Genomic DNA, 16,345 nt, shown 5'->3' with positions numbered 1-16,345 from the left:
CCCCTTCCCTTCCCTCATTAATCACTAAGACTGGGAGACAACAGAGACTGTGTGAGGGAGGATTGCTTCTCCTCACCTCTGTTGTTGGCTTATGATGAAAATGGCTCAGTAAGCTGTGACCCTTGCCTCTAGAGAGAGAAGGGGTACGTGGAGGGTCACAGTGAGCCTCTGAGGCTAGCAAAAATCCATCAGGAAACAGAACCCCCAGAGTCAAGGACAGAACTTTGTCACACAAGATAACGAATGCTGCAGGGACAGCTGAGACATAGCCCAGAGCCTAAAGGATTTCACTCCCCGAGAAACTGGACAATGGAGAGCAGGGGAGCATCCCAGGACCGTGCCACACAGGAAGAGATGCTGTGGATTATGAAGGACCAATCAAACAGGTTGAGATATCTGGATGAGCTTCAAGAAAAACATATTGAGGCAGGACTCCATCTGGAGGCCTTGCAGAACTGCCCGCAAGCATTACCCTGTTCAAGAACCCCCTACCCCAAATGTTACAGGAGGGAGGGGCAATTCAGTATCCCTTCCACTCAACCCTAGGGGAGGATACAGAGAACAAATGGAGCCCATCCTTGACCTTTGATGCTACCCATGCTTTTGAAAAACAATCTGACTTACTTGGTTTCTCCCCTCCCAATTTTATCAGCCAGTTTGCCCAAGGTTAACCTATTTCTCTGCTCTTTCAGTTTCTTTGTGTGTATACAATAAAAGTAAACACTTTGAGATAGAAAGGCTCTTCATTTATTTTACTCATGGGGGTTTGTGTTGGGTACAGGAAAACTGATGCAATGGAGGGGATGGCAAGGGAAGGCAGAATGCAGATAACTGGCACACATTACTGTGGCTCATTACTGAAAAGCGTTTTCAAAGCCTCCCAGAGATGAAGAGCTCTTTGCTGGACTCTTACTGCCCTAGTATCTGGTTGCTTAAAATTAGCTGCCAAACTATCTGCCTCCATGCCCCATGCCTGCAGAAACTTCTCTCCCCTTGCCTCACTGATAAAATGCAGCACACAGCATGCAGCGATAACAATAGGGATATTGCTCTCACTGAGGTCTATCCTAGCAAGTAAACGGCACCAGTGACCCTTTAAACATCCAGAGGCACAGTCCCTCACCATTCTGCACTTGGTCAGCCTATTGTGGAACCGCTTCTTAGTGCTATCTAGGTGGCTGGTTACAGCTTCATAGCCATGGGAGCAAGGGGTAGGCTGGGTCTCTCAGGATCACAACTGGCATTTCAACATCAGTGGTTATTTTGCGGTCTGGAAAGGAATTTCCTGCTTGCAGCTTTCTGAACAGACCTCTGTTCCTAAAGATGCACGTGTATTGCACTTTTCCTGACCATTCCATGCTGATGTCGGTGAAACACCCCTTGTGATCCACCAACGCATGCATTATCATTGAAAAGTATCCCTTACAGTTTATGTACTCTTTGGCAAGGTGGTCTGGTGCCAAGATAGGAATATGCATGCCATCTATCGCCCCACCACAGTTAGGGAACCCCATCACAGCAAAACCATCCACTATGTCCTACAAGTTGTCCAGAGTCACTACCCTTCTTAGCAGAAGTTGATTAATGACCCTGGCCCACTTGGATCATAACAGCTCCCACAGTGGATTTACCAACTCCAAATTGACAGTCTGGTGTTGCAAGCTTGCACAGAGCAACCACCACTCGCTTCTCTACTGTCAGAGCAGCTCTCATTTTAGAGTTGCTGCACTGCAGGGCTGGGGAAGCCTCTGCACAAAGTTCCTGGAAAGTGGCCTTCTACATTCAAAAGTTCTGCAGCCAGTGCTCGTCATCCAATAGCTGCATAACGATGCAGTCCAACCAATCTGTGCTTGTTTCTCGGGACCAGAAATGGCACTCCACTGTGTTCAGCTGATGCACGACTGCCAGCAGCAACTGGGAATTGTTTCATTCTATGGCTTGCAGTAGGCTGCTTGCATGACATCACAATGTTCCATGTGATGGCTCCTATCTCTGCACTGGAAATACTGCAGGATAAGGCGCTCGGTGTTAGTAATGCTCACAACAAGAGTGCACGGCTGAGCAGGCTCCATGCTTCTCAGGCTATGGCGCATGTGCTGGTAAGGCAGGTCTTCAGAAAAAGGCGCAAAAAAACACAAGCTGTTTGCTGTTGATATTGGGAGGGAGCGAGTCAATTATGGGTAGCCATCTCACATTACAACTAACTGCAGGATGTTCTGGGAAGGGCTCGCAACGCCTCATGGGATGCCGAAGACATATTCCCATTCCCCCCTGCAACAATGTTTCAGTCCCATGAGGCGTTGCAAGCCCTTCCCAAAACATCCTGCGGTTAGTTGTACTGTGGAACAGTTACCCATGGTGGACTGGTCTGTGCATTGATGCAAGTGCTGCTAATGAGGATGCATGCCACCAGCACAATGAGCATGGTGTGGACACGCAGGATCAACTTAATACGGAGGCTCAATGTTGTCTTAAGTCTGTAGTGGCTTAAGTCTGGCTTAAGTCTGTAGTGCAGATACGCCCTCAGTGAAAGAGGAACCAGTTTCCTCAAGAACAGACTGGTGTTAACCCAACACCAAAAGGGGAGGATGAAAAGAAGGCACAAATGAGCACTCAGAGCACAAAATCACGATGACAATAAAATTAATTGGGAAACTAGAGGTTGTGAAGAGAAGAAATTATTTGAATTGCCTATACATTAATGCTCAGAGCCTAGGTAACGAACAAGATGAACTCGAATTGCTTATTTATTAGAATAAATTTGATCTAGTTAGCATTACTGAAACCTGGTGGGATGATTTTCATGACTGATATGCTAAAAATCAATTGATTTTTTATAGTCTATTTAGGAAGGACCAAGTGAGCAAAACGGAAAAGTGGCTACTCTATGTCAAAAATTACACTACCTGTTTCCAAGTCACTGACAGCTCAGGAGAAAGTGATCTTATATGCTTACAGATCAGTGTCCTAACAGATATAAACAAGTACTCAGTCTCGTGCTTTATCTGCTACAGGCCACCAAACACTAGGGAACAGCATAACTGGTTCCTTAAGCATCTATCTATAATGTGTACAGGGAAAAACAGCTGCATGTTCATGGAGGATTTCAATTTCAGTGATATATGTAGAGATATTTGGAATTTCTAAATACAATAGTTGACAATTTTCTAATTCCAGAAGCTGCATTCAACATAGGGGGATTCTATATTTAGGGTGACCAGATGTCCCGTTTTTAGAGAGAGAGTCCCATTTTGGGGGAATTTTTCTTATATAGACACCTGTGACCCCCCCCACCCCGTTCCATTTTTTCCACAGTTGGTATCTGGTCACCTTATCTATATTGGATCTCACCTTGACACACAGAGGAACTGATCACAGAACTAAACATTAGTGGTAGCTTCGGTATGAGTGATAATGATTTGATTATATCTGTAACGTGCAAATAGAATAAAGTCCAAATAAGTAATATATATGGTGACGGAGTTAGGCCAAACGGCTGTAGGAAAGCGCGAACACAGTCCCCTGCTCCCTCATTTGTGGAAATTAAAGGGGTCAGCACACTCACAGTGCAATGGATAAGCCTCAGCCTGGAAAAACTACCTTTGTGATGATGGTATCTCCCTTGCCAGGTAAGTATAGAAGGCCGGTATATTAGCCCCAGGATAAGCAGGTCCCTTTCCCCCTGGTAATTGAACAAGGGTTACTCCACATTAACTAGGACATGTGAGGTCAATCAAGGGCCTGCCAGAACCTGTTAAAAGCCTCCCCTCCAGTCAGATAGGTGCACGCAACAGGAGCTGTGGGGAACAGGCATGCTACTGGAGAGCTGGACAGTGCAGATACTGATAAACGCTGGAGACCGACCTCACAGATGTGAAAAGCAGGGGAAACTCCCCCCAGCAGGGACTACAGCCCTTCCAGGCCCCAGAGGTTTGGGGAGAAGAGACTCCACCAGAGGGGAGAGACTAAACTGGGCTCCTGGCCTGCCTCCACTACACCCAGAGTAGTTACCAGAGACTAAGAGGCTTCCCTCCCCCTCCCGTTAGGGAGGCCGGGAGCAACCCCTGCCCAGACAATGTGAGGGCAGTAAACCCAGGGGCATGGGGAAATTCTCAGGGAGAGAGGAATCCCCCAGCCCGCCACTAAGAGGAAGACCAGAAACCACTGAGGCGGGGAAGAAGCTCTGCCACAATACCTGATGCTTAAAGATAGCCAAATTCACAAAGCTGAAAACAATTTGAGCAAAATCAATTGGGAGCACAAATTTTAACAGAAAAATGTGAATGGGAATTGTCTGAGAACATTTTACTAGATGCCCAAAAAGTCACAGTGCCATCATTGAGAAAGATTTAAAACAAATAAACACATCAAGCAAGCAAACTTATCTGGATTAGAGAAGAAGTGAAGACAGCAATGAAAACAAACAGTAAATGGAAGAAAGGGAAAGTTGATAGTGCTGAATAAAAATAAGGCTAAGAATCAGGAGAAATTGATAAGACACACATTAGGACACAAATCCATGACAAGCAGAGTTAAGGACAATAAGGAGTTTAAGTATTAGGAACAAAAATAATCCTAACAATGGTATTAGTCAGTCAATTACAATAGAAGGACATGGTAGAATTGTAAATAATATAGAAAAGGAGGAAGTGTTCAATAAATATTTCTGTTCTGTATTTGGAAAAAAATATCACAAAGCACTTTCCATTCCAATAGCAGCTCAGGAGGATGTTAAACAGCAGCTACTCCAATCAGACACTTTTAAATCAGCAGGCTCAGATAACTTACATCCACAAGTTTTATAAGAGAGTGGAGGATCTTGCTGGATCTTATTAAGGCCTTGTCTACATTACAGTGTTTTGTCAAGAAAAGTCAGCTTTCGTCAACAAAACAGTGGATGTGTGGACTCTATAATGCTTCTTCCACAGACAAAAACTCTCCTGCTTTGCCAACTAAATAAAACCACCTTGACAAGAGACGCAGAGCTTTTTGCATCAAAGTTAGACACTGCACTTGGTTATGTCACTCTAAAAGGCCTCCAAAAGGTGTCCCACAATACCCATTCTGACTGCTCTCGTCAGCAGTTTGTACTCTACTCTCCTGCACCCAGGTATCAACCCCTCCCACTTCCAAGGCTCAGGATTTTTTTTAATTTCACTTCCTGTTTGCTTGGCATGGACAGCTCACATCACATCTTCCCAGCTGACCATGGCAGCTCCATGTAGCAAATACTCTCCTGCTTGGAGCACACCAGAATTGTTGGATCTGCTACCTCTGTGGAGACGAGGCTGTGCTTTCCCAGCTCCGCTCCAGCTGTAGGAACTTCGATACCTACGGTCAGATTTCTCATGGCATATTGGATAAGGGCTACGAATGGGACACACCCCAGTATTGTTTGTATTATGTTTTCTCTGTAGTGCTTTTACATTCCTACTAATACATCCCAGAATGTTGTTTGCTAGTTTTTTTTGCAACAGTATAACACTGTTGACTCATATTTAGCTTGTGATCCACTCTGACCCCCAGATTCCTTTCTGCAGTACTCCTTCCCATGCAGTCATTTCCCATTTTGCATGTGTGCAATTGATTGTTCCTTCCTAAGTACAGTACTAAGCATTTGTCCTTTTTGAATTTCATTCGAAACATGTCAGACTATTTCTCCAGTTTGTCCGGATCATTTTGAATTTTAATCCCATCTTCCGAAGCACTTGCAACCCCTCCTGGCTTGATGTTGTCCACAAACTTTATAAGTGTACTCTCTATGCAATTATCTGAATCACCGATGAAGATATTGAAAAGAACTGGACTCAGAACTGATCCCTGTGAGACCCCACTTAACATGCCCTTGGCTGTGAACCACTGATAACTACTCTCTGGGAATGGTTTTCCAACCAGTTACGTACCCACCTTATAATAGCTTCACCTAAGCTGTGTTCCCTAGTTTGTTTATGACAAGGTCATGTGAGAAAGTATCAAGAGACTTAGTAAAGTCAAGATATACCACATCTGCTTCCATCCTATCCACAAGGCTTGTTACCTTGTCAAAAAAGCTATTAGGTTGGTTTGACATGATTTGTTCTTGAAGATCCATGCTGACAGTTACTTATCACCTTATTATCTTCTAGGTGTCTGTAAACGGATTGCTTAATTATTTGCTCCATTATCTTTCCAAGTACTGAAGTTAAGATGTTAAGGTGTTTAATTCCCCATGTTGTCCTTTTTCCATTTTTAATAGATGGGTACTATATTTGCCCATCTTCCATGAATTTTTCAAAGATAATCATTAACAGCTCAGATATCGCCTCAGCCAGCTCCTTGAATATTCTAGGACATATTTACTATAGTACATAGTACGTACTATGCTGAAATCATTCTTGGTAAAAGCCTGGAAATTAAGAAACAAAAACTGGTGTGTTAGATATTAGGCCTAACTGGGGGACAAAATGAAGAGAGGATGGGCTATTTTACCAATCACACCCTTTCTGAGTCCATTGTGAAAGTAGAATGAATTATATTGTGAAAACAGAAAGGATTAAAGAAATGCTGTCTGTACCTTTAAGCAAAATTGTTGGAATGCTGCAATCCAGGTGTCAGGAATACAGACATTAACATAGAACGATTGCACCGTTTAAGGGTAATTGGTGAAGTATTAGCCTTAGATCGATAAGAGTTAGTAAGGAAGTACGATATGCACGCTGTGCCCCAGGTGAATTTTACTGTTTTGCTTTCTTTGTCCCTTTGTCTAATTCCCACTCTTATCTATACAAATAAGACTGTTTGGGTCTTGCATGGCCACTCACATTATCTGCGTGTTATTGGCAGAGCGCTGTGCTAATAAAACAGAGTGGTCTAACAAACTGTGAGTTCTGATTCTAACTTTGACACCATAAAGAAAGACTTTAGGAGGAAAGAAAATACAGAAACAAGAATAGAAGGGAGGCTACAGAAGCAAGCTTCACCATCATGGCTGCCAACCCCATCATGTACTGTGACCCTGGGCCTTCATCATCCTAACCCTGAGAATGTCCTGACCAGACTGGGCCAGAGAAAAAAGTTCCAGAGAATACCACCACCCCACAAACTCCAGCTTAACCCAACCACCAGCTGGCATGAAATGAAATCAGACTTTCACAACAGTAGCAACAACAGCTTCAACCAATCTTAAACTTCTTCTCTTTTCCCAAAAGGACAATTAACACCATCTTTGATACTTATCGAACAAGCGAGTTTTTCTTTCTAAAACTCTCCAGTGAAAGGGAAAGAAAACAAAGGATTTGTTAAAATGAAAGCATTATTTAACACTTTATATTTCAAATGCTTTAACTGTTTTTCCTTCTCTTCTGTACCTTTAATAAAGGTATAAAGGATTTTTAATAGTGTATTTGCCATGGTAATAAGTAAGCTGAGGTCTCTGTATGCCAAACCCTGGATATTGTTTAACATTGGATGGTGACGTGATTATTTTTAACACCTTTAGACCATTTATTCCATCTAAATTAATACAACAAGCACTGCAAAAACACTGCAGCCAGGGACTTTCTTCCAAAAAGAGCTGTAAGTGGCATGACTGCTGCCAATATCCTAATCCCATTAACATTGAAGTCAAGAGATTGGGAGCTGTTCACGAAGATATGTTACTATTAAATGAAGGCTGTTAATATCGGGATTGCTATTAAGCTGAATCTACTGTGAAAACAGAGGAAAACTGGATTGACCCCATAAAGGGGAAAAGACCAAATAAAATTAGTTGCATTCATGAATAAGACATTCACCTCCAACTTTTACTATGAAAATCATTTTATACTTTTAGTAGGATAAATATCCAAAGATAAGGATTATTTTGACAGTTAAGCTGCTTATAGATACATTCACATGAGTCATACAGGTACTAACTACATGCAATCTCAGGCTTTCATTAATTTTTTTCCTTTGATTGAACACCAGCTGAACATCTGGCATGACAATCTCTCACCCCCTCCAATCTTCTATGAACTTGATTCAGATTTGGGTTAGCAAACTGTTTACTCACAGAATTGGTTCCAAGAACTTGCAGCTTTGGTTCCCCTGACTCTAGAAGCTTGGCCACCATCTGAAGGAAACTTTCCACAAATGGTTTAATGCTTTGAGAATGGCAAGCCATTAAAAGTTGGTCCAGTGCCTCCATGGCTATTAAAACATACCTGAAAGCAAATGGAGAAGAGATCCATACAGATGCACATTGTGTGCCATATTTACCTTGGCCCAAACTTTTACATGCTTTTATTTAAGCCCATATTACAAACACTGTAAAGAAAAAAAATTAAATGTCAGATAGGTGTAAGGCACATCACCCTAATATTCTCCACTTATTTCAGAAGTATATTTTTGAAGACAACTCAAAGAAAGTAAAGATTTCTTGGTATTCCTGTAGAGATATTTTTAAAATCTTATTTGTCCTACTTTTTATTTTGGATTAAAGGCACCATCCTTCCAGTCAGTAGAGGGCCTTCAGTCTACCAAATTCCAGTATGACAAGACAGCAATGTATCTAAACTTCCACAGTTTAAGGAGACATCTCAATCTACATAGAGCATGTTAGTGAGAGGGAAGAGTGCTGATCAGGAGGGGTGTTTACTGTCACTCACATACTGACCGTATCCATAAAAAAAATTCTTACAGTTGTTTTTACATCTGTACCTCTTTATCTTCAATGATAACTGCCAGGCAGCAACAACATTCTCTTACCTATCTCATAATACCGGAAGGGACCTGAAAGGTCATTGAGTCCAGCCCTCTGCCTTCACTCGCAGGACCAAGTACTGATTTTGCCCCAGATCCCTAAGTGGCCCCCTCTACGATTGAGCTCACAACTCTGGGTTTAGCAGACCAATGCTCAAACCACTGAGCTCTTCCTTCCAATTCCATGTGTTGTCTGTTTCATTTTTTTAATCTCTTTCAACTTTATGGTCTCTTCCTCTCTCTACTTTCATTATATATTCCTCTCCCCTATTCCCTCTTTGGGAAAGTACAGGAAAGACCATTTCTAACCTGTTCCTCTGGGGTCAGGAGGATTAATTTAGCTTAAGTATTAAGGACAATCACCTGTGAAGTCAGACAATTAGCTTATATAACAATTATAGCTCCAACAGAAGAACTGAAGGATATATTGTTAGGGGGCTTATTCCTTCACCCTCTTACTTCCCTGGTCCTTCTCGCATGAACAGAGAGCAACAATACCCGAAGTCCAAAGGTGCAAACAATTCGATGTTTATTGAGGTGAACTTCCAGGAAGCACGATTCCAGTTTCCTTCCTCAGTGTCCCCCTTCCCAGCTCTGACACCACAGAGCCTTGCCTGTGTCCCTGTTCCTGTTCCCATCTTCCCCTTTAGCAAGACATGATTTTAATTCTCCCATCCCCGGTCTCTGTTCCCATCCCCCCACCACTCCTGACTGACTGCAGACTATATAGTAAAACCTGCATTTTGCTTAGCTATACCTTAACCAATCATTTTACTGAAATTTAACTAACCAATCCTAACATATTGTAACATGGTTATTTAACCAATTATACCCCACCACCTTAATTGGTTTATACCCAAAATTAATTATACAGCAGACAGAAACAATTACAGAACCAGACAGAGACCATGCAAATAAACATACAAAACAATACAGAAGTGAGGATTTCACAACTACATCTATACTCTAGCAACTGTTTACTCACAGAATTGGTTCACAAGAATTGCGACTTTGGTTCCCCTGACTCTAGACAGCTTGCCACAATCGAAGGAAACTTTCCACAAATGGTTTAATGCTTTGAGAATGCAGCCATTAAAAGTTGTCCATGCCTCCATGGCTATTAAACATACCTGAAAGCAAATGAGAAGAGATCCATACAGATGCACATTGTGTGCCATATTTACTTGGCCCAAACTTTTACATGCTTTTATTTAAGCCCATATTACAAACACTGTAAAGAAAAAATTAAATGTCAGATAGGTGTAAGGCACATCACACCTAATATTCTCCACTTATTTCAGAAGTATATTTTTGAAGACACTCAAAGAAAGTAAAGATTTCTTGGTATTCCTGTAGAGATATTTTTAAAATCTTATTTGTCCTACTTTTTATTTTGGATTAAAGGCACATCCTTCCAGTCAGTAAGGGCCTTCAGTCTACCAAATTTCAGTATGCACAAGACAGCAATGTATCTAACTTCCACATTTAAGGAGACATCTCAATCTACATAGAGCATGTTAGTGAGAGGAAGAGTGTGATCAGGAGGGTGTTTACTGTCACTCACATACTGACCGTAATCCGTAAAAAAATTCTTACAGTTGTTTTACATCTGTACCTCTTTATCTCAATGATACTGCGGGCAGCACAACATTCTCTTACCTATCTCATAATACCGGAAGGGGGACCTGAAAGGTCATCTGGTCACAGCCCTCTGCCTCACTCGCAGGACCAAGTACTGATTTGCCCAGATCCCTAAGTGGCCCCCTCTCCGATTGAGCTCACAACTCGGGTTTAGCAGACCAATGCTCAAACCACTGAGCTCTTCCTTCCAATTCCATGTGTTGTCTGTTTCATTTTTTTAATCTCTTTCCATCTTATGGTCTCTTCCTCTCTCTATTTCTTATATATATTCCTCTCCCCTATTCCCTCTTTGGAAGTACAGGAAAGACCATTTCTAACCTGTTCCTCTGGGTCAGGAGGATTAATTTAGCTTAAGTATTAAGGACAATCACCTGTGAGTCAGACAATTAGCTTATATAACAATTATGCTCCACAGAAGAACTGAAGGATATTTGTTAGGGGCTTATTCCTTCACCCTCTTACTTCCCTGGTCCTTCTCGCATGAACAGAGAGCACAATACCCGAAGTCCAAAGGTGCAAACAATTCGATGTTTATTGAGGTGAACTTCCAGGAAGCACGATTCCAGTTTCCTTCTCAGTGTCCCCCTTCCCAGCTCTGACACCACAGAGCCTTGCCTGTGTCCCTGTTCCTGTTCCATCTTCCCCTTTAGCAAGACATGATTTAATTCCCCGGTCTCTGTTCCATCCCCCACCACTCCTGACTGACTGCAGACTATATAGTAAACACTGCATTTGCTTAGCTATACCTTAACCAATCATTTTACTGAAATTTAACTAACCAATCCTAACATAATGGTAACTGGTTATTAACCAATTATACCCCACCACCTTAATTGGTTTTACCAGATATAAGGGTTTTCCAGCTGCGTCTATTGATAAGTGAGTTCTTGCCAGACAGGATGCTATCTTCTAGGCTCTTCCCTTTCTCTGGAGGTGATAAATATCAGGACAGGATTGTATTCCTAACAGCACCTTATTTCAATGTGACTAGTTTGGAATGTGAGGATGTGACCATACACTTCCCAGCTTATGGGGGTCTAACTACATCTTAGCTGAAGACCTTAGCCTGTCACAATAAGAGAAGGCCATTACACAGACAGTAATCTCTGATTCTTTCTTTTATACCTCTGTAACTAGCTAAATGATAAGAATACACCTATATTCTTAAAGTATAGGCCTTTGCAGACAGGCCTGAATATATATATCGTAACATATATATTAAATGAAAACACTCTTAGTATAGTGGAAAATATGTCCTGCTGAGTCTAGAAGTTTGACTTGTAAATCCAGGTCATTTTCACATCCAACATTGCCTATAACTTCATAATCCACTTTACTTTTAATATATTTTGGCTAAAAAATAAAAATATAATAGCTATCCCCTGCCCATCAGCATGAATAGCCAAGGTTCTGATTCTATATGTCTTGTAAAAAGAACCAGAATAATGATAGGGGAAAACAGCTTTTAGCATCTGTATTTATATAGTGACCGAATTCCTCACCCATAGCGATGTCTGACAACATCTCTGCTCAGTCTCTCCGCTAGGTAAGCTCCAATTCGATCCAGCTTCTCTGGTGCAGAAACTGCATAAAAAGTCAGCTTCTCCATATCAGCTTTAACAAGACCATCCTAAGAATGAGACAAATTTTGTTTTTTTAATTCATAGGAACAGTTTTAAGCTTCTGAAATATCTTACATTTTTCCAATTCAAAGAACAGGTTTTGGGCTAATACAAACTAAAACATTCCATTTTACTAGAATATGTTAAATAGTTCATTAACAAGCTTGTTCAGGGCCTAAAATACAGAAATTGCAAAACAGAAGATTAAGCCCAGTACTTCTCAGAGAAGTATATTGTCAGTGTTCTCCCTTCCAACAAAGGCAGATTATGGGTGAGCTGTGACATCATTCTTGAGACACACTATTTTTCCTAAAGTCCAATTTCTGTTACTTAAAAATTCTTCAAAAAGCCATTACTACAATAAAAAAACTTCAGAAGTGAGAGTGTCAAGTTAATCCTTTCAGGGTAAAATTGTTTTTATATAACTGAATTGCAGTCTAAAAGTTTCATTGCTCGAATATCATGCCTTAACAGTTCTGACTCTTCTCTGTACAAGGCCACTGCTTTCCATATTTGTCTGTATTACAGCTAGTGTTTAAGGAGCTGAAGCCACCTGATAGTTAGAAATATCAGTACCAACTACAGTTATTGACATACAAAAAGTACTCAGCATTATCATTGGTTAATTATTAGAGTCAAGACGAAACAGGGACTAAAATATATTGCTTATTTGAATAACCAATTAGAGCTGGTAGACAATACACATTTTTCTTAATTTTTTCCAATGAAAAAGATTACTCATGATTTTTTTTTTTTTTAATTTTTGTCCAGTTCTCTCACTGACATCAAGGTGAAAGTCTAGCCACGCTCAGGGCCTCAACCTCTTCAATCAGAAGCTTCAATCCTCCTCCACTAGAGTAACAGCTTTAAAATTGTGGTTCCTTTTTGTACACCAGCGTCAGCTTCAAGGGGAGACTGACCAGATCATTGTGTAAGAATTTTTCTTCACTTCTTCTACACTTTGATAATTTCATGTTTAAATAAATTGGAGAATATTGGGATCAATTACTATGGAAGAACATACAGTAATGTGATTAGATATGCCACACTGTAACCTTGAAAGCAATAACTACATTCCTGCAGTGCTACTGGTACAGTAAGTTGTACTCCTGTTAAAGTCCCCTTTCTGGCTGCATAAATGATCTGTGATTGTCTACTATCATCCAACTTATTTTATACTACAAAGCAGTTTAACTGGCAGTTCAGCAAACAGCATAGTTTTTAAACAACATTTCAGATTCATTCATTCACAACAATTTAAGTCAAATTAAATATTAATTATATAAAAGAAGGGTATTTTCTCTCAAAGTCTGACAAGAATGATTAACTTATTTGTGAACAGTCACAGGAGAGAATGTTCACCATATATTAAATGAGTCATTAGAAAGAGAAAAATCTTTAGTATCAAGATGCCCAAGAGGACTAAACAGATCACAGTTAGATATCAGGCAATAATTAACATTCACGGTGTCATACCTTGTGGGCTGGACAATATCCTGCCCTCCCCCACCTTGTGCACACACCAGCACAATAGGAGACTCTGATGGATTGCTGCATCAGGGCTGCTTTTGAGAGCACACACAGCACTAGTAAGGCTAGTCCGACTTTAGATGTTCAGAGGCATCTCTCTATACTAACAGTACCAAACATGTTTAAAGAAGTATTTGGTTTCTATGATTGTATATGGAAAACAGACCATCAGTATCGCCCTCTTGTAGGTCAACAGAATTTACGTCTGAATGACTATTTCCTCTGGAAAAAAAATCCATGCTTTGAAGATATCAGATCCACAGAAAAGAATAACTCTACCCTAGAGCCGATATTTTACAAAAAACTTAGGAAGCTAGCCCACAGTGATAATAGCAGATCTTCTAGGAAGAACATACATGCTGCACATTCTCAGATATATGCTGGACCTACACATGACTCCATACTGTTCATATCCTTTATTTTTAAGAAAAAATAAAAAAGTAGTACAAATCTGATAAGACATTGAAAGTGATCTTCCACCATTTACAGAAACTCCGAATTAGTTTCAAACATTCAGCTGTATTAGATATTTAGCACCATCAGTACTTAACAAGGAACTATATTTTCAAGGAACATGGTATAAAAGGGTTTCTACTCTGTGTATCTAAATGAAGTCACAATAAACTAATACATATGGACAACTAAAGATGAAAAACAATTGGATCATAATCCATTGGGTGAACCAAACTATATATTTCAAAAAGACACAAAATAAAGAATTGCTAGGCATACAGAGAAAAGGAAACAAGTTCAAACGTGTGGTCATATCTGAACAAAAATCCTGTTTAATATCAACTATTTGTGATCCAAACAGTTGGATGACAACTTTTCAGATTTCTCTCTTACTGGAGAATGCTCTGGCAGATGAAAAATTGAATGCCTTTTCTTCTCCAAAAAGTATGTTAAAAGTTACAAAATATTACTATTTCTGTTACAATATTTTAGTAAACAAAGAAGATTCAAATTCAGAATTTTGGATAAGGTTTAATTAAATTATTACTTACTTTGGGGTCTTCGGGGAATATGTTATCCACCAGACGTTTGTAACGAGGGCGCAAAGCAGCACAGCAACAGCATACTCCTGGAAAAACATTTGCCAAAACACAAAACAAAATAAAACAAAACCAGGTTATTAGAAGGTGAATATTTTAGAAGCTGTATAGAGTCATTTAAGAGAGGAAGAGTACAAGCATGTGTCACACTAACAGACCCAGGTTGTCGGCAAGATCAAACCTGGGACCTCTGAAGCTTAATGCATGAAACTCTACTGCATGAGCCAAAGCCACATATGGCTCTTAGCTAATGCTGTAGCAGACTCAATCTCTAAGTAGTATTGGTGCCACTAGAGGGGGACAAAGCACCATACCCAGGAGGTTTTTCCTACACATATAGGAAAAAACAGCTGCAAAGTTAAATGGTAACTATACTCTGCAATCTCACTTTCTAGAAAACTGTCATTTATGTAAAGTGAGTTAAACAAAAAAATTAATATTGTAATATAGCTTATTTTTTGCACACCTTCTCATGTTTTCCGATAACAGGCAACAATTCCACCAGAAGATGATGTGCATTGGCATAAAGACTTGTAGTGCATGGGCCTACCCTACTCCAGGGCCTGAAAGTTAAAAACTTTCATCTGGAGCAGTGGGGCAAGACACATAGCATCTGGATTAAACAGAGGCAGTCAAGCAGCGAAACCACCTCCTCACAATAACCTCTTGATCTGCTGCCAGGAGGGAGCATTGGCAGTTTCCTCCCTAAATCCACCTTTTAGAATAGCAGTTTTTTTTCCCCAATAGCCAGTAAGTGAAGGAGTGGACTGTGGGGAAAGTTAGAGCCTCCTACACTCATACATGAAAGCATCTCCAGGAAAAGCAGAGAGATTACAACTAGCAGCTATTATAATTTCTGCAGCAGAAGGGGGAAGCAACTCAGCTAGGGGGGTAAATTCCACTATTTACCACTTTTTCAGCCCCAGTGCAGTTGTCCCCTAAAGACTGAAAGGAAGGGTATGATGTTTTTCTGCATCCCCAGGTTATAAGGGTTTGTCTGCACTTATATTTTATAGTGCTCTAACTTGCTGGCTAGGGGGGATCCAACCTGCTCAAAGCAGGACCAATCCCCAGACAGATTTTGCCATAGATCCACCATTTAGGGATCTGGGGCAAAAATATGGTGGATAGAAAGCTGGCTAGATCATCGGGCTCAGATAGTAAGGAACAGCTCAATGTCTAGTAGGCAGCCGGTATCAAGTGGAGTACCCCAGGGGTTTGTCCTGGGGTCGGTTTTATTCAACATCTTCATTAATGACCTGGATGATGGGATGGATTGCACTAATCAGCAACTTCGCGGATGACACTAAGCTGGGAGGGAGAGGTATATACGCTGGAGAGTAGGGAATAGGGTCCAGAGTGACCTAGACAAATAGGAGGATTGGGCTAAAAAAAATCTGATGAAGTTCAAGAATGACAAGTGAAGAGCCCTTCACTTAGGAAGGAAAAATCCCATTCACTGCTACAGGTTAGGGACCGACTAGCTAAGCGGCAGTTCTGCAGAAAAGGATCTGGAGTTTATTCATATCCAGCTTCTCGTCAACTGTAAACAGTGTGCCCCTGCTGCCAAGAAAGCCAACGGCATATTGGGCTGCATTGGTAGGATCATTGCCAACAGATTGAGCGACGTGATTATTCTCCTCTATTCGGTACTGGTGAGGCCACCTCTGGAGTTTTGTGTCCAGTTTTGAGTCCCCCACTACAGAAAGGATGTGGACAAATTGGAAAGAAGGCAAGAAAATGATTAGAGGGCTGGGACACATGACTGATGAGGAAAGGCTG

At 40.9% G+C, this 16,345-nt stretch overlaps 1 protein-coding gene and 1 pseudogene across 1 annotated transcript in view; both read right to left on the bottom strand.

Annotated features, from left to right (window-relative positions):
* The window catches only part of EFR3A (EFR3 homolog A), a 115,000-nt gene that overhangs the window by 95,201 nt on the left and 3,454 nt on the right, over positions 1-16,345 (bottom strand). Inside the window, 3 exon segments of the mRNA XM_032795048.2 lie at positions 8,030-8,180; positions 11,862-11,989; positions 14,516-14,592. Of these exon segments, the coding sequence (XP_032650939.1) occupies positions 8,030-8,180; positions 11,862-11,989; positions 14,516-14,592 (356 nt within the window).
* LOC116833479 (U1 spliceosomal RNA) lies at positions 3,498-3,637 on the bottom strand (annotated as a pseudogene).

This window comes from Chelonoidis abingdonii, chromosome 2, assembly GCF_003597395.2.
Source record: "Chelonoidis abingdonii isolate Lonesome George chromosome 2, CheloAbing_2.0, whole genome shotgun sequence".
In the NCBI taxonomy this organism is placed as follows: Eukaryota; Metazoa; Chordata; order Testudines; family Testudinidae; genus Chelonoidis; species Chelonoidis abingdonii.
This window is presented reverse-complemented; position numbering and strand designations above follow the sequence as displayed.